This window comes from Salvia splendens, chromosome 6 (genome assembly GCF_004379255.2).
Source record: "Salvia splendens isolate huo1 chromosome 6, SspV2, whole genome shotgun sequence".
NCBI classification, from domain to species: domain Eukaryota; kingdom Viridiplantae; phylum Streptophyta; class Magnoliopsida; order Lamiales; family Lamiaceae; genus Salvia; species Salvia splendens.
The window spans coordinates 26154536-26179971 of NC_056037.1; the positions used below are offsets into that span (position 1 = coordinate 26154536).

The 25436-nt window shown below is 40.2% G+C and overlaps 1 protein-coding gene across 1 annotated transcript; it reads right to left on the minus strand.

The window, feature by feature from the left end:
- Positions 1 to 23992: 23992 nt before the first annotated feature.
- LOC121809920 (Werner Syndrome-like exonuclease) lies at positions 23993 to 24897 on the minus strand. The gene has a single exon (XM_042210769.1). The coding sequence runs from the start codon at positions 24826 to 24828 to the stop codon at positions 24127 to 24129; it is 702 nt and encodes a 233-aa protein (XP_042066703.1). The 5' UTR covers positions 24829 to 24897; the 3' UTR covers positions 23993 to 24126.
- Between the last annotated feature and the right edge of the window lie 539 nt (positions 24898 to 25436).

Here is a 25436-nt window from a genome sequence, read left to right on the forward strand (position 1 = left end):
GCAAGATCGGCGTCATCCAGTTCGGCGAGCTGGACACTGAATGTACCTCGGCTTCATCAATGCTTCGATGCATTAATTCTTCCGTCTTTGAGCTCGGATCTGAGGCCAACTTACTTAAGGTATCTGCTCGGCTATTTTCCGCTCTGGGAACGCGGATTATCCGAAAATAGGAGAAACTTCGGCTGATGCTTTGCGCTTTGTCCAAATACTTCTTCATTCTCTCGTCACGAGCTTCACTTGTACCCAACATGTGATTTACTATGACTTGTGAATCACAATGGACTTTGAGAGATTTGACGAGCAGACTCTGCGCTAACTGGAGTCCGGCCAGGAGGGCTTCGTACTCGGCTTCATTATTAGTAGTGGGGAATAGGAACCGAAGTGAGTAGGTTACCTCGTGTCCGTCGGGAGCGACGAGTAAAATACCAGCTCCACTTCCCATCTTGTTTGAAGCTCCATCTACGAATCCGCTCCAGCAGTCTGGCGGCTCTACTTCGGATTCCAAGGGCTGTGCTAGTTCGGCATTGGTAGAATTTTTCTGTTCGGCAATGACAGGGATTGCTTGATCGAACTTGGCCTCTGCAAGAAAATCTGCCAAGGCTTGTCCCTTGATGGCTTTCCGAGGTAGGTACTCGATTGAGTGTTCTCCCAGCTCTATGGCCCATTTGGCGATTCTGCCTGATGCTTCTGGCTTGGTCAAAACTTGCCGAAGAGGCAGATCGGTTAAGACGCATACCTTGTGAGCATAGAAGTATGGCCGCAGTCTCCTTGCTGCATTTACTAACGCCAGAGCAATTTTTTCCAGAGGTTGATACCTTGTTTCTGGACCTCTTAATGCTCGGCTTGTAAAGTAGATGGGAAACTGCTTTAGGCCTTCTTCTCGTACAAGCACCGCGCTGATGGTTTGATCTGATGCCGCTAAGTATAAGAGAATCACTTCGGCATCTGTTGGAGCAGAGAGAATTGGAAGCTCGGCTAAATAACTTTTGAGCTCGTCAAAAGCCTTTTTCTGCTCTATGACTTCAGAGACGATTTAGTCTTCTCGGCAGGGAGAGCGTCAATAGTTAGGATTACTCCATCATATTGCGGCTCGTTATCGTCTTCGGGATTCCGTTGCCTTTTCGGATCCTGAGGAGCGCAGTTCGCACCTCCCTGTTTTTTGTTCCTTTTCGGCTGCTTGCTTTGGTATTTTTTTAATGTCCCTGCTTTCACAAGGGCATCAATACCTGCAGCCAAATGTCGGCACTCCTCGGTATCGTGACCGTAGTCTTGATGGAAGGAGCAATATTGATCCTGAGGTCGGCGCACGGCCGATTTCGTCATCCGCCTTGGTTTTTCGAACATATCGGAATGTAGTTCGAAAATTTCCGCTCTTGACTTGTTCAATGGTACGAACTGAGCGGGCGGCTTCTCAGGATTGAGACGTGGTCCCAATCTGCCTTGTACCGGTGCCCTTTGAATTCTTTCAAAAGGAGTTCGGCGAGGAAGCCTCTGATCGCTATGATCGGGCTTCTTTTCGTCTCCTCTAGATGAGCTGTCTAAAGACCGTTTTCGACGGTCTGCCTCATCGGCACGGGCGAACTGGTCCGCAATGTCCCACATCTCTTGAGCTGTTTGCGGACTGCATTCCACGAGCTTTCTGTAGAGAGCTCCGGGCAGGATTCCATTTTGGAATGCCGAAATGACAAGTAGATCATTGAGATCATCTACTTGTAGGCATTCCTTGTGGAATCTCGTCAAAAAGTCGCTGATCTTTTCGTCGTGACCTTGACGTATAGAAAGCAGCTGAGCCGAAGTGATCCGGGCTTCCGCTTTCTGAAAGAACCTCCTGTGGAAAGCATCCATTAGATCTCGGTAGGATCTAATGCTGCCTTGAGGAAGGCTGTCGAACCACCTTCTGGCGTTCCCGATAAGCAGTTCGGGGAACAGCTTGCACATGTGGACCTCGTTGAGACCCTGGTTCGCCATGTTATATTGATAGCGTCCCAAGAAATCATGAGGATCCACGAGTCCGTCATAGGTTATTGACGGTGTCCGGTAGTTCCGCGGCAAAGGAGTTCGGGTGATATCGTCCGAGAACGGAGTCTTTAATGCTCCGTACATGGCGAACCCGACATCTCTTCGGTACGGAGGAGATGGAGTTCTCCTGTGGTTCCGGTACCGAGGAGGAACAGGAACATGTCGGGGTTGAGGATTCTTTCTCCTGGAAGACACGTCACTACTGCGGTAGTGACTTTCATGTCTGGATGAGGAGGGAGAATCCGCCGTCGTCTTCTCCGGCTGTTGGCTCTTCTGCAGGAAGGTTAAGAACTCCTCCTGCTTCTCGGCCAAGAACAGCTTGACAGCTTCATTTAAATCGGGCTGCTGGGAAGACTCGGTGCGATGACTCCTGGAGTGGCTTGTTCCTCCTTCGTGAGAACCGGAGGTAGATGTCTCCCGAGGCCGTTTTTCAGACCTGCGAGCTGGACTAGTTTCCTCACGGTGATCACGAACGGTATTACGGGTGGTATGTGATCTGGTATGCATTTTTTTGGGGTGGAAAAAGGGTCAAAAATTCGCTTTATCACAAATTTGGTTCTCTGTTTCCCACAGACGGCGCCAGTGATGAATCGGCGAATTTTTGATGTTGATAAATGCAAGTTAAAATGCAGATCACGACACAGAGATTTTACGTGGTTCGATTTACTGAAGTAAATCTACGTCAACGGGAAGAAAAGAGGGCAGAGTTGTATTGCTTGATCTGTTTTCTACAGCTTACAAATACAAACTTGCTATTTGATATTTTATCTCTAGAGAGCGAGAGAGAGAGTTTTTTAATCTATTTGATCTAAGTTCTATTTATACATTGAACTAAGATCGTGGCTTGCATCACCACTCATGATGGTTGTGGATGTCGTGGAGGTCATGCGATCCTGCATGGGCCCACTATCCTGCCTGAGTTAATGACTGCTTGACACCACTAAATAGATCGTGGGTGTAGTGGAGATCGTGGAGGTTCTGACATGAGTTGACTATCTCCCAGTTCGGTCAAATACTGAGACCGAACTGCTGAACTATTGCCGAGCAGCTTTTGCCGGTCTGAGAGTAGAGCTTGATTGGTCGGCTTTTACCGAGCTGTAGGCTGGGGCCGAACTCTTTGGTAATGCCGAACTGATTGGTTGGCTTTTACCGAGCTGTAGGCTGGGGCCGAACTCTTTGGTAATGCCGAACTGATTGGTTGGCTTTTACCGAGCTGTAGGCTGGGGCCGAACTCTTTGGTAATGCCGATCTGATACTCTTCCTTGGGCTTTGGGCCGATGGGCCGTCACTGCTGTTGGGCTTGTTTAGTCCGTACTCCATCAGTCGGGAGTGGTGCTCTCGACCATATATCCAACTCGATCGTAGGGACTTTTCTGAGCGATAATATAAAGAGGTTCAGTGTTAACGCAGTGATGTCGATCAACATGGAGTTGAAAGTGTTGGAAACTTTCGCGGATGATAGGTTCCACTCAACCGGACTGCACGAGATATACAGCGATGGGAGCTTCCGGAGCTAGTCAGCCCGAGAACTTCATGAATCCCGTTATAAGAGAAAAGAACTACAACACTTTGGACTATAAAAAGGTGGCTACCATCTGTGAAAAATACAAGGATTCTGCTGATGGAATCTTCGGTAGCCTTTCAAATAGAGCCTCGAAGCAAAGTGCCAGGAAGAAGTCCATGGACCGACTCAGAGATTTCAACTGAGATTGGCTGTAAAGTTTTCAAGTATTCCATTAAATTTCTTATCAGAATATATATAGTTTGTCGTGGACTATCCTTTTCCGAATTTGCATCCTACGTTGAGATAGTTAAAAACATCCCCAATGAACCAAGTTGTCGGGCATCAGGAAGTTTCTGTAACGCCCCACTGTCTGAACCCTAATTTTCGAACCATGAAATTTTTGCATTTAATGCTTTTAACGCCGTGAAGTATGCAAATTAAATGATGATTGAATTAATTGCTTGTTTTCTATGTGACCTAATTTTGTTTTGGAGTTGAGATGTGGGTGGAATAGTCAATTGTGTTGAATTGTGACGTGGTTGTTTGAATAATTGATGAGGGGTGAAATATATTGTGGTGAATTATTTTTTCTAAGGGTGAGTGAGATTAAATAGGATCATCAATAATTACCTTGCCCATTTTATTTGAAATTTTCGACCACTCCTATTTATTGGAGAGAGATTCTATTTTCTTTGGATTTAATTATTTGTTTGGGATAATTATCCAAATTAAATCCAAAGCCAATTATTCTTTATTTTCTTCATGAGGAAAGTCGACCCCCCATGCTTGCCCCATGGAGATTTCGAAAATCTCCTAATTGTGGAGATGATGAATTATTCATTATACTAATTGATCCCCTATTTATTCCATCTCATGAATAAATTCAAATATCCTAGCAAATTTTGTCTTATCTTGTTCAATTAAAGATTTGAAATTTATTCCTTGTGGAAGAAGCATAATTCATGCCACTTCCCTATTTTTTTATTGAGAGAATTATTATTTTATTATGCTCCGTAATATTTTATTCTACTCCTTGAAATACCAAATAAAATCATTGGCTAATTAAATAGCCAAGATTTCAAAATCTCTCCACCAAATTCACGCCAATTCCCACTCCCTCATATCTTCCCCAAATCTTTATTTAATTGTGGGATATTTTATTCCTAACTCTATAAATAAGAGATTAAATCAAACCCTAACCCTAGCCCCCACAATTTCACACGCCTACTCCCTCTCTCACACGCCCATTCTCTCTTCCCCACTCCTCCCACACTTGTTCTTCTACTCTACTCAAGATCCTTTCGATTCGCCAAGAGTTTGTTGAAGAATCAAGAGTTATATTCGTTTCTACCGATTGTTTCGTTCAAGAAAGGTACAATCAAACCTCTATTCTTCATTCCTCTCCATCTAAACATTCTTTTGACTCCCTCATGCATATAGTGAGTGTAGAGATTTCAAATCAAAGGATTTAATCGGTGGGAATTTGTATTTGTATGTGTGTATGCGTTTTGAATGAAATTGTATGAAGATTTAATGAATCATTGGTGAATGATGTATGATTATATGAAAACATGAGTGTGAGGACTCTTTTAAGCATGTTTGTGTGTTAAAACCATGAAAAGGTTGTGTTTGAATGAATGGGGATGAAACCCTAATTCGAATTTTTAAGCATTGAAAACTGTGGATTAGGACAGTAGATTCCGATACGTTTTTAACCAAACAAATGAACTCCTTTTTATTCGATTCTTTTTTCTGAGTAAACTTCATGATGTCTTCTGTGTTGTGTGTGAATTTCAACTCATTTGGACAAAAGATGAGTTTTTGGTGAATTTTTGAAGTTGACTGCGCAATTCTGCCGGAAAATGTTTTCTCGACCAGTAGGTTACGTTTTCGATTTGACCGACCTAAAAAGGTTATTTTGACATGAATTTTTAACTGAAAGTTATTTGATGAGTCTACTGCGTTGTGGTAAAATTTTACCCCCAACGAAAGTCGGGTGAGTTTTTAATAATTTTTATAAAATGGTTGCGCAGTGCTGCCAGATTTCTATCTTTACAAAAACAACTATGTTGTTATAAGTGATATACATGATATATATATATATATATATATGGGATGACGTGATGTGTTATTTAAAGATGGGGAAAAAGGGGAACGTTAGGGACATGCATAATATTAAGTCGATGTTTGTGACTGATTGATAATATATATTATCTAAAGGTGATAACTCGTACGCGAAGCGTGATAACAAAGGGAAAGCAGTACTTGAAATCTAAACGGTCGAGGTGGGCTCTCTTTTAAATAAGGACGATGTCCTAAATGCTTTATTGATGAAAATTTCTATGATTATCATGCCGTGATTTGTTTTAACGTGCCTATCTGATGTGGCTTTTGCCACTGTTATATAAATTGAATTCGGGTCCTCGTAGGGCTGCAAACCCTACGTGGATTAGTGTACACCTATGGTAGACTGTGTACTAGCGTACGGGCTGGCCGGTCTAGTGGCTTGGTTTGTGGCCACATTCCAAGTCATGTATTGGCAGATATGGTTGACGTCTATGGGAAAATGACCGCGCAGTCGCTATTTTGAACAATGGAAAAATATTTTGGGTGCCTCGGGCCTTTCTAAAGCTCAAACCCCGATGGTTACTTACGTATGGCATGATAACATATACTCTTATTTAAAATGTTTTCGGCATGAGCCACTGAGTATTTTTATAGTACTCATCCCTGCATGTGTTTTCCCTATGTGCAGGTTGAGCGGCGACGAGCGGTTGGTGGTGTTGAGCAGAATTAATAATATACTATGGTTGTTTTGAAACTCCGAGTGTCGTTGTGTCTTCCCACATGACTTCACTCTTCTCTTGGATGCTTCCGCTGTGATATTTTCTTTACTTAGTCTTTTTATTTATTAAACTTAAATTATTTGTAAGACTTTTATTGAAACCCTAGTCTTCTATGTCTGTTCATTAAGTCCTTTTAATCACGATCACCCACTTTTATTAACCCTAAAGGGCGGTCGTGACAGTTTCCTTCTCATCTATTATACTTTCTTGTATGTGTAACCTCAAGTGATTCCCCATTGATGGAGACCTGAAGCTAACTGGTTAGTATTCTGAGGTGATGGGAAAGGAAGGAGAGGGTTTCACCACCATTGTTTGTGTGTTTGCTAAGATCTTATCTACATATTGTATTTTTTTCTTTCTATCTTTCCCAATTTTAAGAACAAGAAAATTGTGGTTGATTTGTGATTTCTTTAAACAAATTCTCCTTGTGTATTATTATGGGCCGGTTAATAATAATAAAGACAAAATAATGATAATAATCATAATTTTGACAAGCTTGTGCATCTTTTGAGCACAAGAAAAGATCAATTAAAATCGACAAATTAATTATAAACTCACTCGATCAAAAATTAAAACTGCAAAGCAATATTAAGAGTACCAAATGAAAAAAAATACAATTCTAACTTATATCTTATTTGACATGGGATTTTTTATGCAGTATTATTTTGTTGGTAAAGTGAAAAGAATTAAGAAAGAGAAAAAAAAGTAGAGAGAGTGATGCTTTTATTTTTAGAAAGGTGTTGTGACATCCTAAAAATGAAAATGGGAGGTACTTTCATTAAGCCATTTCCAACTTTGCTTCGGGTGTTAAGCTACTCGGCTCAGCTCTACTCGGTTACAACATGGCGACGTTTGAAGAGCTGAAGTCCAAATTCCTTCTGGTATACAACTTGCCCATAAAGATCTAGAAATTAAGGGATGCTATCGCTTATTTCTAACAAAGAGTATACTTTAGCCGATGCTTAGTGTGATGATTGATATTGATGTGCGAGTGTTATGAGTGATTAATCTCAAGAACTCGATTCAACGAAAGAAATCCTTTTATTCTGAGATGAGAAATCGAAGATACAATGTGTGTGTTACAATTTGAATATTCTATTTTTGCCTTTATTTAACTAACTAGCAAAACAGATCCAACGGCTGACATTTAAGCTAACTAACTAATCTGCATCCGACGGCACATATTCATTCATGCTTAGTTCAGTAGCAACAGCCAGCAATGAGCTTGATCAAGCTCAACACTTCCAGCTACAATCAATCATAATCCAACAGACTCCACCTTGATTGAATGAAGCTCAATCTGCTGTCAATCTGCAGACATTTACCAAATTTTTGCATTTCTCAAACTTATCCTTATGCAATGCCTTAGTTAACATATCAGCTGGATTGTCATCAGTGTGCACCTTGAAAACTTTCACTTCTCCCCTTTCTATACCTTCTCTGATGAAGTGCAAACGGACATCAATGTGTTTGCTCCGTTCATGATACACCTTGTGCTTTGCCAAACACAATGCGCTATTGTTGTCACAACCGATTGAAATAGCTGCTTGCTCGAAGCCAAAGTCAGTAGCTATTCCCTTCAGCCAATAGCTCTCTTTTACAGCTGCAGTCAAGGCCATGAACTCAGCCTCTGTAGTTGATAGTGCAACTACACTCTGAAGACTTGATTTCCAACTTATGGCTGCTCCAAACATTGTGAATATATAGCCGGTTTGAGATCTTCTGTTGTCAACACTTCCTGCAAAATCAGAATCACAGAAGCCAACTATCACATCTCCCTTGTACTCATCATCACCCCTGAACAATATACCAAGACCACCAGCACCATTAAGATATCTCATCAACCATTTGAGTGCTCTCCAATGTTCCATTCCATGATTTGCCATATATCTGCTAATCACACTAATAGAATGAGCTACATCTGGTCTTGTAGATATCATAGCATACATTATGCTTCCAACTATGTTTGCAAAAGGAATCTTCTGCATCTCCATAGCTTCAGCATCTGATTTTGGTCTCTGCTCCACAGACAGCTTAAATTGTTGAGCCAAAGGAGTTGCAGTCTCCTTAATGTTATCCATCTTGAATTTCTTCAACAGCCTAGATACATAGTCATATTGAGTCAACCAGATCAGCTTCTCCTATCTATTCCTCACAATGTTCATACCCAAAATCCTCTTGGCTGACCCCAAATCTTTCATGTCAAAAGCTGCTGTCAGATCATCCTTCACAAGTTGTAGTTCCTTCTTGCAAGCTCCAGCCAACAACATATCATCTACATACAGTAGAAGATAAGCAACAGGTATCTCATTCTTCCTCTTGATATATACACATTCATCATACAAAGATTTCTCAAAACCACAGCTGATCATGTGAGTATCAAACCTTTTATGCCACTGTCGACTTGCTTGTTTCAAGCCATAGATACTCCTTTTGAATAAACAAACCTTCCCTTCATCTCCGGGCTTGACAAAACCCTCAGGCTGAGACATGTAAATCGTTTCTTCCAACTCACCATGCAAGAAAGCGGTTTTAACATCAAGTTGCTCCATTTCCCAATCTTTCTGAGCAACCACAGCAAGCAATATTCGGATAGAAGTGTGTTTAACAACTGGAGAGAAGACTTCATTGAAATCCACACCTTGCTCTTGTGTGAAACCCCTTGCAACTAATCGGGCTTTGAATCTGATGTGGTCTCCTTCAGCAGCTGATTCTATTTTCTTCTTGTAAATCCATTTACAACTCACAACTTTCCTGCCCTCCACCCTCTCAACTAGTATCCAAGTCCCATTTTTTAGCAGGGACTCAATCTCCTCAACCATAGCAAGCATCCATTTGTCTGACTCACTTGAATTGATTGCCTCTCTGTAGGAAGCTGGTTCATTATACTCCACCTCCTCAGCAACACAGAGAGCATAAAACAACATTTTTGAGTCAGAGAAACGTGCAGGAGGTTTAACATTTCTTCTCCTCACTCTATCCCTTGCAAGCTGATAATTCTCAAGTGTTTCTGGATTAAACTCTTGATGTTGATCAGAGTCAATATCAGCTTCACTAGAATCTTGAGCCTTACTTCCATCTTCAGTTCCAGGTGATGTTATCATTGGCTCCACCTCAAAGTTAGTAACCAAGTTCCTCTGATCAGTCTCTGCCTTGTTCTTCAATAATGGCATCTGAGTTTCCCAGAACACTACATCCCTGCTGATTATCACTTTTGCATTTCCTGGCTCTATACACCAGAGCCTATACCCCTTCACTCCACTTTGGTAGCCAAGCATTATGCACCTCAGTGCCCTGGCCTCTAACTTTCCAAGTCTGACATGAGCATAGGCCTTGCAGCCAAACACTCTCAATCTGGTGTAATCACCTAATGTACCATACCATCTGTAATCAGGGACATCACCATTTATACTTGAAGCTGGGCACATGTTCAATAATTTTACAGCTGTAGAAGCAGCCTCAGCCCAGAACTTTCTTTCCAAACCAGCAGATAGCAACAAGCATCTCACCCTTTCAACAATAGTCATATTTTCCCTCTCAGCCACACCATTTTGTTGAGGGTTCATGGGGACTGTTCTATGCCGTTTGATGCCTTTACTCTTACAATAATCATCAAACTCTCGGGACAAGTACTCCAGACCATTGTCTGTTCTGAGACACTTCAACACATCCCTCTTTTCAAGCTCAACCTCAGAACACCAAGTTGAAAACTTCTTGAAGGCCTCTGACTTTTCTTTGAGTATATAAATCCAAATCTTTCTTGAAAAGTCATCAATTATTGTCATATAGTATTTGCCACCACCTATGGAATTAACCTGAGCAGGTCCCCATAGGTCACTATGTGCATAGTCCAATGGTTGGGTGGATAGGTGCTTCCCTTTAGGAAAGGATAGCTTTTTTGACTTCCCTAGCACACACTCTTCACATTGTAGGTGCTGCTTATCAAGGTGTGCCTGCACAGCTCCCTTTCTCACAAGCTCTTTTAGACTGCCCTCTGCCGGGTGGCCCAATCTCATATGCCAAAGCCCAACATCTGATGTCACTGAGTTTACTAGAGCCATTGGAACCTGCACCTCTGCAAGTAAATAGTACAAGCTGCCCTTTCTTTGAGCCTGCATCACCTGCTTTCCTTCCTTACACACCACCATTTTTCCCTCTGCAGAAGAGAACACACACCCCTTTCTTTCAAGGAGTCCAAGGGAAATCAAATTCCTCTTTACTTGAGGAATGTATCTGACATCAGTGAGAGTTATAACACAGCCATTATTCATCTTTAGTTTCACAGAACCAATCCCCTCAACTTGACAAACCTGGTTATTCCCCAAGATTACTGATCCAGTGCTCTCACCCAGGTCTTGGAACCAACTCAAGTTAGAGCTCATGTGAAAACTACAGCCCAAATCCATAATCCAAGATCCACCAACCCCACTCTCTACTACATTCAGAATTTGTCCTTCACACTCATCCATGCTATCAGCAGCATTTATCAACTTATCTCCAGACTCTGCCTGTTTCTTTTTCCAGGCATAACAGTCCCTTTTAAGATGGCCAGGTTTCTTGCACCAATGGAAAGATCTACTCTCCTTCTGGCTATTCTGGATGTTCTTGGGAGCATTATGGCCCTTCTTAAAAGGCTTTTTGAATTTATGCTTCTGCACATTCAGGCTTTCTGCCACAGGTGCCAACACCTCTGTCATCATTCCCTCTTTGTGGAGTTCTTTGGCTCTCACAGCGGTTTGAACCTCCACAAAAGTAATCGCCTTATCCCTCCCATACAGTATAGCATCACGCAACTGATCAAAGGATTTAGGCAAATCATTTAACAACAGAATGACTTTATCTTCATCTCCTATAGCCACATCAATATTCTCCAAATCATCGATAGACTTATTAAATTATTCAAGCTGTTCTAACACCCCCTTACTATCCAAGAATTTATAGGAATACAATCTACGCTTCATATACAACCGATTAGCCAACGATTTCGTAAGATAAAGATCCTCTAACCTGGATAAAATGCCCGCAGCCGTTGTCTCCTTTGCCACCTCCCGTAACACTTTATCGGCGAGGCACAATACAATCGTGCTATGGGCCTTGGCTTCGATTTCGGCCTGCTTCAGTAGCGCCTTCTCATCGAGAGCCCCCTTCTCCTTCGGATCTTTCGGCTTCGCATCCAACGCAGACGCGAGACCTTGTTGTGTTAGCATAGCTCGCATTTTCATTCTCCACAGCCCGAAATCATTGGTACCGGTGAATTTCTCAGCTTCAAGACGAGCTGCCATCTTCAAGATATGCGGTTGAAAGCCTCGAAGAATCTTAGCTCGGAATTTGGGAAAAACAATAATCGATTCCCACAAACGGCGCCAATTGTGATGATTGATATTGATGTGCGAGTGTTATGAGTGATTAATCTCAAGAACTCGATTCAACGAAAGAAATCCTTTTATTCTGAGATGAGAAATTGAAGATACAATGTGTGTGTTACAATTTGAATATTCTGTTTTTGCCTTTATTTAACTAACTAGCAAAACAGATCCAACGGCTGACATTTAAGCTAACTAACTAATCTGCATCCGACGGCACATATTCATTCATGCTTAGTTCAGTAGCAACAGCCAGCAATGAGCTTGATCAAGCTCAACACTTCCAGCTACAATCAATCATAATCCAACACTCAGGAAATGTCATAGCCATAGCCTTTCAAGAGGATAAGATCCCTTCAAGTTCTATTAAAGACTAAATAGTGAGAGTATAAGGCTATATTAATACAGGTACAAGTGGAAATATTGACACAAGCCACATGATGAAGTGAGAGCATTATTCCATAGATAACCAAAGGAATTGGGTAGTGTGATGATACATTTTGAGCAATAGTGGAATCTAAGAAAATGACCGTAGAAGCACAACTCGCCACCATCTAGTGAGCCCACACCCTCAAAAAATTGTTATAGTGAAGTGTGAAGTGTGAAGTATGCCAAGGTGGTCATCACACATATCAATGTAAAGCATGCATAATTCGAGTTGCTTCTGCATGTAAACATTTACTTCTATATACGAGAAGAAATATTTTGTCACATTGTGCTTTGTTTTGGTTTATGTCATGTTTTAAAAATATTTATGTGGTTTAAGCAAACAAGCCTTGGTCTTCTTCATTGTTGACTAAATGGTGGGCATGTCATCATTAAAGGTCTCTCAGTCGGTACCTTGTACAAGTAAAACTAATTTCACAACTACGATAAAATTTGAGTAAGCGAACAGTACCACTTGCATAAGTCGCTGACCAGAATGTCTATTTCCTATCATACTATATCAAAGTATTATTCTCCTCCCATCCCCATCCCCCTGAAAAGTATGTTTTGTATTTATTGGGACAAAAGGAGTATGTTTTATCTGTACAGTTATTTATTAGTACACATGTTAATATCACACTTGTATTTCAAATGTCATTATAGGTAAAGTCCAAAAATTGGACATGGTCAAGACGCTATCAGGCCTAGGTGGCTGACTCAAGTGTCCCCCGAACAGCACGAAATAGTCACCTATTACACGGCTCACTAACTCTGCGTGGGGTGGGGGTACCCATGATTCGTCGGCGGTCAGGGATTTTTGCCATCATCCATCATTAGAACTATATTTCTCAATGATAGTTCATCCCCGGATTGCATTGGGAGAATAGGTAGGCCTTGTTAGCGTCACAACATCAAGAATAAGGGTTTATTTTTGTTTACATTTTCGAGTGTCATGAAAAGTTGTTTTTCTAGTAGTGCCAACTATTTATTAGTATAAGAATTTTAATCTTGTTTAATTAAAGTTTTGATGGCCATTTACCCTTCTCGCCGTATTCCTTATTTTCCTCATCAACTACACTTTGTTGGTGGTGAGATGTGACATTTGTTTATATAAACTGGAGTTTGAGAATTTAAAATAAAAGAAAACTGCAGTCGATTGATCCATGCAAAGATACGTATCTTGTGCTACTGTATTTAACATAATATCGTAAGCAAATATGTCAGCAAATAAATTAATACTACAATTATAAGAAGTTGTAAGGTTACAACTAATCAAAAGTTGTCTAAAAAATTGCCTAAATTACAATTTTACAATATTGTAATGATCCAGCCAATCAAAAAGTTGGCTAGAAAATTGCCTCCAATCTAAAAAATATGTTTGGTCGCAATCACTATTAAGAAATTGGTCAGAATTATATTTTTATTCTATTTACTTTTCTGTAATATATTTTACAGTCTTCATACTCTAAACAATATTAATGTAATGTCGTTGGAAGAATTTGTAACAATTTTTATGTTTTTTGGGTCCAAAATATATTAAAGTGGTACATTACAATAATATAGATGAAATTAATTTATTCCACGTCACGTATTTGACATCAAGATGAAAACTTTGCTATAAATTAAAAGAGAGATGAATGGAACAAAAAGTCACTGGAAATAAATAAATAATTATTCTCACCAAAAAAAATTATTTTGAAAATTATAGACGTATAGGTGTCAAAGACTTTTGAAAGAGAGGACAGTTATTAATTATTAAGTTAAATTTATCTTCAGACACGACAATATAGGAAAATAAAATAAGCCGAACAGAGTTAATAACAAAACCTCTTCCTTTATATAAATAATAACGAGGAGCCAATTTTGCCCAATAAGACAACCTAAATAGGAGAGACTGCAACAATGTCGATTTGGACAAAAACAAAAAAATCACATGTTTTAATTTCTTATTGATTTCATTTTTTTGTTTTAAATTTTGTGGGGTGGAGCCTATCAACGATGATAATATAATCAAATGCAAACTCTATATATTGTATAAATTCTAAATTATGATATGGGACCATTAGATTTCATGATTTGATGTCAAATAATGCCAACACAATGTCAACATTGTCAACCGATTGAGGTTATGTTGACATGTTCTATTGACGTTATTTGCCATCTTTTGACATCAAATCTTGAAATCGAACGGTCCATATTATAATTTGGAGTTTGTAGGAAAGATGCAGTACCCCTCTGGCACTGATTATAAAGACTGATGCGATTGTGTGTAGCAATCCCACACTAGGAAAAATGGAAAACGGTGAGTTAGAGTTAGAGAAGAGGAAGAAATCCGAAAATGAAGATGTGATGATAGACAAAAAGCATCATCTTGGTGGTGTTAGGACAATGCCTTTTATTCTTGGTTAGCCCACTTTTTCTTCTTAATTAAGTCTTTAAAACAATTCTTGGCATATGAGAAATTTCATCATTTTTCCCTCATTCTTATTTTGATCTTCAGTTTCCATTTATTGTGTGATGGTAACCCACTTTTAAGAATTGTTTTAAAGACATTCTTTAACTATGTGTGTGTGTGATGTGAAATCCACCTTACGTGTAGTCCGATAAATTTATTCATAATTGCTTGAAACATTAAAATAAAAATTTTGGGGCTATTGGTGTCCACCATAGTGGGCGGAATCAAAATTTTGGGGCTATGGACAAAAAAACTGGGGCTATGGACAAAAACTGGGGCGGGGCTATTGGGCGTGTCCGCCTTATAGTGGACACCCTAAGGCCATGTTTCTATGTTCTTAGCTATGGGATTGTTGTTCTATATGATGCAACGAGGGTGTTGAGGGAATTACCTCTCGGCTGAAAATCCTTGTGGTTTCTCTTGCTGCCGGCGCCTCTCCTCACTCCTCACTCCTTGCTGCTTTCTCCCTATGATGTTGTGAATCTTGGTGTTCGAAGAGTGGGGTGGGGCATGACCGAAGAAATTGCTCAGCCGGTGCTGTTCAGTAACTCCGTGGTATATATTTGCTATTGAGTTGTGTATTGGAGATCTGTTATGTTTTGTATTGTCATTTTTGTTGAATTGCAGGAACTGCTGACAACAGAGGGCATGGCTTCGAGGATGTATGATGTTGATATTTGTGTTTGGGGCATATTTGATGGATCTTATTTGACAGTTACTATGTTTATGTATCAACATTTGTGAGATGTTGTCGAAAGTTATTATGATTTGTATTATGACAGTTATTATGGTTTTTATTGACTTTTGTTGACGGTTGTTATGTCAGATGAATATTGTTTCACCTTAAATATGTGACCAAAACCTGTGTCAATATAAACAAATACAAACATATGCCCGAAACCTGTTTCAACCCATCAACAATGTTCAAATATCAACATATGACCAAAACCTGTTTCAATATAAATAAATACCAACATATGACCAAAACCTATTTCCCCGAAGGCGTGAACTTTTTTGGAGCTTTCCCTTTGTTCTTCCTTGTTGAAAATCCCCTGAATACATTGTGCATAGCCTTCCCAATCTTACTCGATGAACTCTTCACAGTTGGTCGTGAGGATCCCTCGGTCGGGGGTCGAAATATTACTTCATCATCTTCTTCCCCGCCCTCTTCTTCCTGACCCTCTTCTTCCCCCACAGGATCCACAAATTGATAATTCTGGAAGTATAGATCACGTCCTGCTAGAGCTGCATCCCAATCAGACCCACCGCCAAAGAATGAATCACATGATGATCGTGTTCACCATTGCAGGGGCTCGTGGCTTGCACCACTCAACTGAGACTGTGACCCTGGGTAGACAGGCCAATCTGGGGGATCGTATTCCGGATTCGAGGGCTCTGGTACCGCATACTCAGGTTGCGGCTGTTGCGGCTGCGACAACCTATGCTGTCGTGTATTCCCGTGCCCACCCGTCCGGACACTCGGCAGTCCATGACGAAGAGAAGTTGGTGGGCGTGGCGGCATGACCACATTTCGCCGTTGCGAAGTTGGATAATCCATCACATCAGTATGGTTCGTCGCACGAAGGGCCTCAGCAGCCATTTTGCGAATCTGCCGTAATCGAGGGTCTATGTCATGTTCAGAGGTCAAATGCCATATCCCCTGAAGGGTCTCAACCTAGATAACACAAATACAAAATCATTACAATCAATCTATACAAACTTTAAACTAAATACTTTTTATATACAAAAACATAACATACATTTTTTTCATAGAAGAGGCTGACTCGTTCATCCCACCAGTTGACTGTGTCCCAGGTTGAACTAGGTACGACACTGTGATCCTATTGTACCATGCCATATAGCCCGGATTAATGCGACCATCCATTGTCGACGTTGCATGGTTAAAAGTTGATTGGAACCTGTCATGTCTCAAGTCTCATTCATCAATGAAGAATTTATGTACCTTAGCCCAATCAGCGCCCTTCCTCCCACGGCGGTGACTTTTACACAAATGTCCGGCATTATGTAGCATCCTATCACAATACTGAGGAATACGCTGGTAGCGGTTAAATTGTCGGCAAACGCGTCCAGCCTCGTGTGCCTCGACAAATGACCAGCACACCAAATAAGTGTCGCACAGGAATGATGCAGTCGAATCAATGCAGTAATCAGGCAGGATACAATCTGCATACGGTGTCCACAGAAACTATAAAAAAATAATATAAAAATCACAATTAATTTCATACTATAGTAAATTCATTAACTAAGACAACAAAAATAAATTTCACCTGGCCAGGACGAATCAGTGATAATTGATCACGATAATGAGCTACTGAATATCGTGGAGCATTTCCAATTTCTGTAACTTTGTGCCACCTATACATAATATTAATGTCAAAAGTTACCAAAAAAATGCATAATTAAGTGAGTTAATGTAAAAAATACATTACTTGGCTCCACACGGGGTATACGGCGTGTGCATAGGCAATATAAAAAAGGATCAATGTGGGCATTCTTTCCCACGCCCACAGCTGCAAAAGAACCATAGGTCCACCCACATCTCTTTTATACCTGCCTACAGAAGCCTCGCACAAATAATGATACAGAAATGCTAAAGCAACACTACCCCAACTGATAGTAGACACTTCTTCCGGATCGTCAAAGGCATTTAACCACATAAAAGGGACTTTGCACCTTGTGGTGTCCGGTATAATAAGCCCCCCTAACAATATCAGAGCGTGTATACGTGCTCTTTGGATGTATGCATAATCATGTAGCCCATCACCCAAAGGTATCGTCGCTTGGTGGATAAGAGATGTCATTAACAAACCGCCATGCTTCGTTTCTGTTTCTGCATCAGGTATCCATCCCAACACATCTCGACACTTGCTGGGCCAATCTTCATATCCGAAGGGTAGTCACGGCCAGTGAAAACACGACCGTCTGCTCTCAAACCCCACAGGCTTTGCACATCCCGTAAGGTTACGGTAACTTCTCCAACTGGTAGATGGAAACAGTCTGTCTCAGGCCTCCAGCGCTCGATCAAGGCAGTTATAAGCTCGTTGTCCATCCTTATCGGCCTTTCACATTCCAACACGCCTTTGAAACCCCATACATCAAGCCAATACTTCACATTTTCATGTATTGGCACTGCCCAAACCTTACTCTCCGTCCTACGAACTCTCAAAACATTTGTTGTGCCATTTGCCAACAATGAGGTTGAAATGTGTTCGTTTTGATGAAAGAGTAATGATGGATCCTGAGGTCCATAACATAACTGTTCTTCGGAACTTGCAGATGCTATCTACTTCAAAACATTCACCCAATTTTTTTTTGAAATATATTGTAAAACATAACCAAGATTCAATTTTTATCATAAAAACTCAACAATCTAACTAAATTGCAACTTCAATTGAAAACGGCAAGCTATATTCCAATTTGAAAACATAATCAAGATTCAAATAGGCAACAAAAGGGGCGCAATTACAAAAACTGAATCACTTACTTCTACCCATTGAATTATATGCATATGACATACACAAATAGGCAACAAAACAACAAAAATCGACCAAAAATCCATCAATTTCTTCATAAACCCTAATTTTTCTAAATTACAGAAAACCTGCACAAATTACGAAATAAAGGATGTATTTACCCAAATTGAAGAACAATTACCGGAATATGTTTGAAAATGATAGAAATTCACCGGAAATTGATGGGATTCGTCGGATGAAGTCGACCCTAGACGATTTCTGCCGGTTTGTTCGCTTGGTTCGTGTTTCTGCTCTGTGCTGCGAAGACTTCTGCCTGTTTTAAAACCCGACGGAAGACGCATAAGTGTTATGTGTCGCTAGGAAAAGACGCATAAGTTTTATACGTCATTTAAGAAAGACACACAACTGTGTTGCGTCTTTAAAGACGCATAATGCTTATGCGTCACTAAATAACGACGCATGATGGTTATGCGTCTCTCTATTAACGACGCATAACGGTTATGCGTCACTCCCTAAGTCGGAATACAACTAAAATCCTTCATTAAAATGGAATTTCATTAACATGCATTACCAAGAATAGATTTTTTCGTGAACAAGCCCTTAGGGGAACTCCAACCTTTTAGTGAGATGTGCCAAAACAATTTTCAGATTTCGATTGAAGCTTTTAGGCTTTGTACAGTACACGAAAATAGAATTGAATGGAAATTAGTGTAAAATATGAATTGTATGTGTGAGTGTGTGCGCTTCGTGTGCAGTGTGTGTTTGTATGTATCAGTGTGTGTACATGCACACATATTGTATAGCATGTATAGTGTATTTGTGTGTGAAGGTACTTAATTTTATAATTTAATTTCAATAATACAGGACGTTAGTTAATTCTTATATTTATTTCAATATCCATTAGATTTAAGGCATATATAAAAATACTTTCATAATCATTGGTAGACAAATTGTTTCAACATCAATGGTCTAAAAATTTGAACGAGCCTAATAATACTTCATCCGTCCCACAATACTGAAATCATTTTACCATTTTAGTAAATTCTATAATAGTGAAGTCATTTATATTTATAATAAGAGTCTAACACATTTCTTTTCACTTATTTTACTATCTCTTACTTTATTCTCTCTTCATTTTTTACATTTTTCATTTTCTACTTTATTAATTCTTGCTTAACTCATTTAATACTATAATTTTTTTAAAATGATGTGCATAAAAGAAAAACTGTTGTGAAAAGAAGGCAGTATTTCAGTTTTCAAAAAGATAAGACCATATCATAAAAAAGTATCGCCAAATTATTAAAATATGGACTGGTTTAGCATTGTAGTTAGACATCACCAAACCGAACCGGCCCGGCTGAACCGGCCCGGAACCGTCACCGGCGGTTCCGAACCGGAACCGGAACCGTCGGCGGCGGTTCCGAACCGTGACCGGAACCGGCGGTTCCGACGGGCCGGTTCAGGTTCATGAAATTTGCGAACCGTAACCGGCGGTTCCGAACCGCCGGTTTTCACCGGAACCGGCGGTTCCGAACCGGCGGTTCACCGGTTCCGACACCTTTTCAGGCTACCACCGGCCTAGACGTAGCCTTTTCAGAAACCGGGTCAGAAACCGCCGGTTTTTGTCAGAAAACCGTTGACGAAACCGGCGGTTTCTGACCAAAAACCGGCGGTTCAACGAGTAAACCGGCGGTTCCGCCGGATTTCAAAAATTTGAAATTTTTTCTTTTTTTTTTTCTTTTTTTAATCACATTTTTCCACTATAAATAACCCCCTCATCTTCATTTTCTACTTACCCCATTCTTGTGTTGATAAGAATTTCTCTCTCAATCTCAATTTCTCTATTCTCCATCCTCTTTCTCTCAAGTTGTTTACGTTATTTGCGCTCATAATTTACTCACGTTGTTCTTGTTTACGTTAATATCACATAAACACTACTCTCTATTCTCTACTTCCAATTTCCATAATATCATGTCTTCATCTCGTCGTGGTGGTGATCGGGGCAAGGGAATTGCCCAAGATCAAAGTGACTCTCGTCGTCGTCGTGCCCCTTCTAGAGCACAAGTTGCGGAGGAGGTGGGAAGGCGAGCCGCTCTTCGATTACAAGTAAGTTCTAAACTTCTAAATTAAATGTTTTACTATGTTAATATGTTATAATAAGTTTTAATATGTTAGTAGTTTTTTAATATGTTTTATTATGTTATATGATATAAGTTTTAATATGTTAGTAAGTTTTAATATGTTTTAATATGTTATATGATAAGTCTTTAATTTGAGAGCACCATTTGGTATACTTGCTCGGAAAAAGATTATGTGCGGACTACCGCCTTTTCTTATATCCTTGTGCAAGATGGCCTATTGTGGAATGCCTCAGCGTCGTCCTTCCTTTGATTTATATGTTATAAGTTTTAATATGTTTTAGTAAGTTTTAATATGTTAATATGTTTTAATATGTTTTAGTAAGTTTTATATGTTTTAATATGTTTTAGTAAGTTTTAATATGTTTTAATATGTTATATGATAAGTCTTTAATTTGAGAGCACCATTTGGTATACTTGCTCGGAAAAAGATTATGTGCGGACTACCGCCTTTTCTTATATCCTTGTGCAAGATGGCCTATTGTGGAATGCCTCAGCGTGGTCCTTCCTTTGATTTATATGTTATAAGTTTTAATATGTTTTAGTAAGTTTTAATATGTTAATATGTTTTAATATGTTTTAATATGTTTTAGTAAGTTTTAATATGTTTTAGTAAGTTTTATATGTTTTAATATGTTTTAGTAAGTTTTAATATGTTTTAATATGTTATATGATATGTTTTAATGTGTATAATTCTCGTAGGAGGAAGAAGATCGAAATGCGGCCTTGTTACTTGCCACCCTCGGCGACGAAGAGCCACATTCGGATTCGCGTTTCGAATACGATGTGAATCTATCATCGGACGAAGGCGACGATGGATCGCATCAATTCCCACCTTCTAGCGCCGGCCAAGTTGGCGAAAATGACGAGGAGGCCGAAGCTCCTCCTCCTTCCGGGAGACAAAAGAAGAAGATGCCTCCAAAGTTGAAATCCGACATCTTCACCAAACATTACAAGAAGGTCCCGGTGGTAATTTCTAATCCTGATGATTCGACCACTACCGTGGAGACAGGCGAGTTCAAAGCTTATTGCAACTATTGCGATAAAGTCTATCCATTTGTAATCGGTGGGGGATATGGTACTCTCACACGCCATTTGAAGGCAAAACACCCCGTGGAATTTGGGCATTCTAGATCCCAAACCCAAATCAACTTCCCCGCCGGCTCATCGTCTCAAACAGGTACGCCACTATTTAAATACGATCCCAAAAATACTACCGATACCATGGTAAGATGGGCGGCAATGAAACATTTGCCGTTCAATTTTTTTAATGACAGAAAATATGAAATGACTATGCAACAAGCTTTTAATGTTGCTGCAAAAAGAATTCCCCCCTCTACTGCTCAAAGATCTAACAACCGGCAGTATTTTGAAAAAAAAATGGAAATTGCAAAGAGTCTATCCACCTTGGGGCACAAAGTTAATATTTGCTCCGATGTGTGGACGGATTCTTTCCAACGAAATTCTTACATGGGTATTTCTTGTCATTTTATAGACAATAGTTGGTCTTTAAATAAACGTTTGATTGGTTTTAGACAATTTCCTTCCCCACACACCGCACAAGCAATTGCTTCTTTAATTATTCAAGTTTTGAATGAGTATGAGTTATGCAACAAGATATTTTCGGTTGGTTTTGATAACGCAACCGCCAACACCGCAAGTATATCCGATTTAATTGCGGCTTGCTCCCCGGTGATAAGTGGTAAGTATTTTCATCAACGATGTATTTGTCATATTTTAAACTTATGTGTACAAGATGCTTTGTCTTTATGGCAAAGACATATTCAACCTATTACTACAGCTGTATCCTTGATCCACTGGAAGCCTCAAATTGGCAAGGCGTGGAAGAAGTATTGCCACTCGAAGAAAATAAGGTACACAAAGTTTACTTTAGACGTTTCTACTAGATGGAACTCTACATATGACATGTTGCAATCTACAATGGAGCATATAGACTATTTAGTTGATTTTTATAGAACTTACCCTGTTGATGATTTATATCTAACATCTTCTTGTTGGGAACAAAGCCTGAGTTTATTTAAATTATTCAAAAATTTTCGAAGTGCAACTATGGAGTTATCGGGTGTGTATTATTGCACATCCGTTCGTGTTTTAGAACATTGCATGATCATATCACTTGGTTTTAAAACTGCAATGAAAAATTCCGCAAACAATCTTGAGCTTATGTGTGTTTTATATTACATGGTTGAAAAATGGCTCAAGTATTTCAATGAGATCCCAACAGTTTTTTTGCTTGCCAAAGTTTTGGATCCAAAGTGGAAACTAGTTGGTACTTTCAAAATTTTAGAATTTTATTACAACAGTTTAGCTTCTATTGATCTTGAACCACTCCGAGCTTTGCAAACTGACGACGACGACAACTACATAAACCTTGCCCAAACATTCCAAATAAACCTCCCCCACCTCCCAAGCCTCCAAAGAAATTTTGAGTTCGACTTGCGGTCTCTCTTTCACGATTACGAAGTCAAGTACAACACTACCCACCAAGTTCGACCTAGACCCCCCCGTCAAACACAGAACTTTGGCTTCTTCCAAGTTGATGACCCCGACACCCAATCCCAATTGGCGGACCTATACGCCTTCAGCAGCGGAGGAAGGACGGCACATTCGGTAAGTGAGTTAGATTTATATTTAGACTCACACTTTTCATTCAATGAGGAAGAAGGAGGTCCCGTTCCCCAACAAATCGACGTCCTAGATTGGTGGTCTTCACACGAGAAAGATTTTCCCATCCTTGCATCAATGGCCAAGGAGATCTTTTCGGTTCCGGCTTCCACTGTCGCCGTCGAGTCCGCCTTTAGTGTTGGAGGCAACGTCTTGGACGACCGAAGAAGTAGGCTCACCGGACAAAACATGGAAGCCACCATGTTACTTGATGATTGGTGCTCCGCCGAAATTAGAGACCAAGAACCGGATTGGGACAAACTAGTAGTACAACCCGACCAAGACTACTTCCCCGACGAAGAAGAGTAGGCGCCAATACTTCCGATCAAGCCAAATAGGTAAGCAAGGTAAGAGAACTACGTGGACTTTGATTCCAAAATGCAATTGAGCATTGAGGATACGTAGGCATCTCAACTTATATTTCAACTTAAATTTTAAATTTAAGTTTAAATTTAAGTTGAGCTCAAGTCCTTTTCCTTTATTTCTTTTTTCTCCCCTTTATTTCGAATATGTAATTTTGTAAATTGTAATGAAGACTTTAAGTCTTTTGTAATTTATAATTTTGAAGTTGTAATTTCTAATTTTTATATTGTAATTTGTAAATTTTAACTTGTAATTTTTAATTTTAAAGTTGTAATTTGTAATTTTGAAGTTGTAATTTGTATCAATAAAATTACATTTGTACATCGCTTCATTCTAATGTTATTTACGCAAGTTTTTTTACATTTTAAACTTGAATTACAATTTACAAAATGCAAAAAAAAAAAAAAAAAAAAATCAAAACGAACCGCCGAACCGGCCGAACCGGCCCGGAACCGGCCAATCATCGGCGGTTCCACGGTTCACTTGAACCGGCGGTTCCACGGTTCACGAACCGGAACCGCCACACCTTGGCCGGGCCGGTTCAGGTTCATCAATTTATTGAACCGGAACCGGCGGTTCCGAACCGTGAACCGCCGGTTCCGGAACCGTGGTGACATCTAATTGTAGTCCGACTTTAATGCCAAAGGTGAAAAATAGAAAATTTGAAGGGATAAAATAATAAACACTCTCTCACAGAAATTCAATGAAACAACGCTACTGTTCAAATTAGCACACAGAAAATCGAAATCCCTAATTATCATCGATAATTTCAAACAGTCAAAATTATCATCGATAATTTCAAATCCCTAATTATCATCGATAATTTCAAACAGTCAAAATTCCAAAACCGAAGCTGAAACCGAAGGCGGAGCGGCGGCGGCAGGAGAAGCGGCATTCAAAACCCTACCGATCTCAAAGCACACAAACGCATCAACACACGCGTAGCGCACCTGCACCGGCGTGAGCCACTGGTTGTCCCAGCGGCTCATCGTCACATTCTTCGGCTTATCCACATCCTTCCCCAGCACCAGCGCCGCCAGGCTCTTCACGCCGGCGTTCTTCAGATCTCTCCGCCCGTACCTCTCCGCCGCAAGCCCCCTCAGATCCACCGCGTTGGCGCTGAATCCGAACTCGTAGTCCTCCTCCAGCTTCTCCAGATCCGCCTCGATCCCGATCCCGACGAACGTGTGGTTAGGGTTTGCGAGGAAATCGATGAGCGGCGGCGGCACGGAGGGGGAGTGGATGAGCTGGAAGATGAGGCAGCGGAGGCCGACGCAGAGCTGGAGCGTGGCGGCGGGGTGGGCGACGTGGCGGTTGTAGGACGGGCGCCACTCGACGTCGAGGCCGACGGTGAGGTGGCTGCCGCTGCGGTCGATCTCGGAGATCCACTGCGAGGCGATGGTCGGATCGGAGGTGACGGTGGTGAAGACGGATTTGCCGAAGAAGATGACGTCGTAGGTGTTGTGTGAGTCGTAGGGGAGCTCGTGGTCGACGATTGTGATGGAAGGCGGCGTCGTGATGATCGAAGGCTCCATCTCCGATTTTTCTGTTCTGTGGAAATTGGTAAAGTGAGGGGGATTTTTAGGAGACTGATAAGAAATGGAAGGAGGAAAAATGAAATCTCTTTGCCACGCGCGCTGATCATTGGCGCGTGCATTCCCATCCGACTTTAACCATGACGCTAAAAACATGACATGACATGACATCAGAATTAAGAAAAATATTTTATAAAATAAGAAAGATGATGGAAAATAAAAATAGGAAGTGCATGTATTTTTATGAGATGGATGGAGTATTTAAGAGCATCCACAGCCGTGCTCTTGCCAGCGACATGATTGTGGGTCCGGGTCCACTTTTTCTGCCTGCTCTCTATCAAGAGCACAACACCCATAATTGTGCTCTTCTGCAAGGACAAGCACAATTAATTTAAAATTAAATTAAACAAAAACATTTTTTCATAATATTAAAATTCATTAAAAAAACCTAAATAATATTACAAATTACAAATAAAATAAAAAAGACATAATTAAAATCCTAAAATTAAAAATTACATAATTAAAATACTAAAATTAAAAATTACATAATTAAACTCCTAAAAATTAAAAATAATTATTGGCTAATATTACCCGAGGAAGACTACTCA

What these genes read in the sequence shown, in the direction of transcription:
- LOC121809920 (XM_042210769.1), bottom strand. Translation starts at nt 24,828, where the DNA reads ATGGAGCCTTCGATCATCACGACGCCGCCTTCCATCACAATCGTCGAC.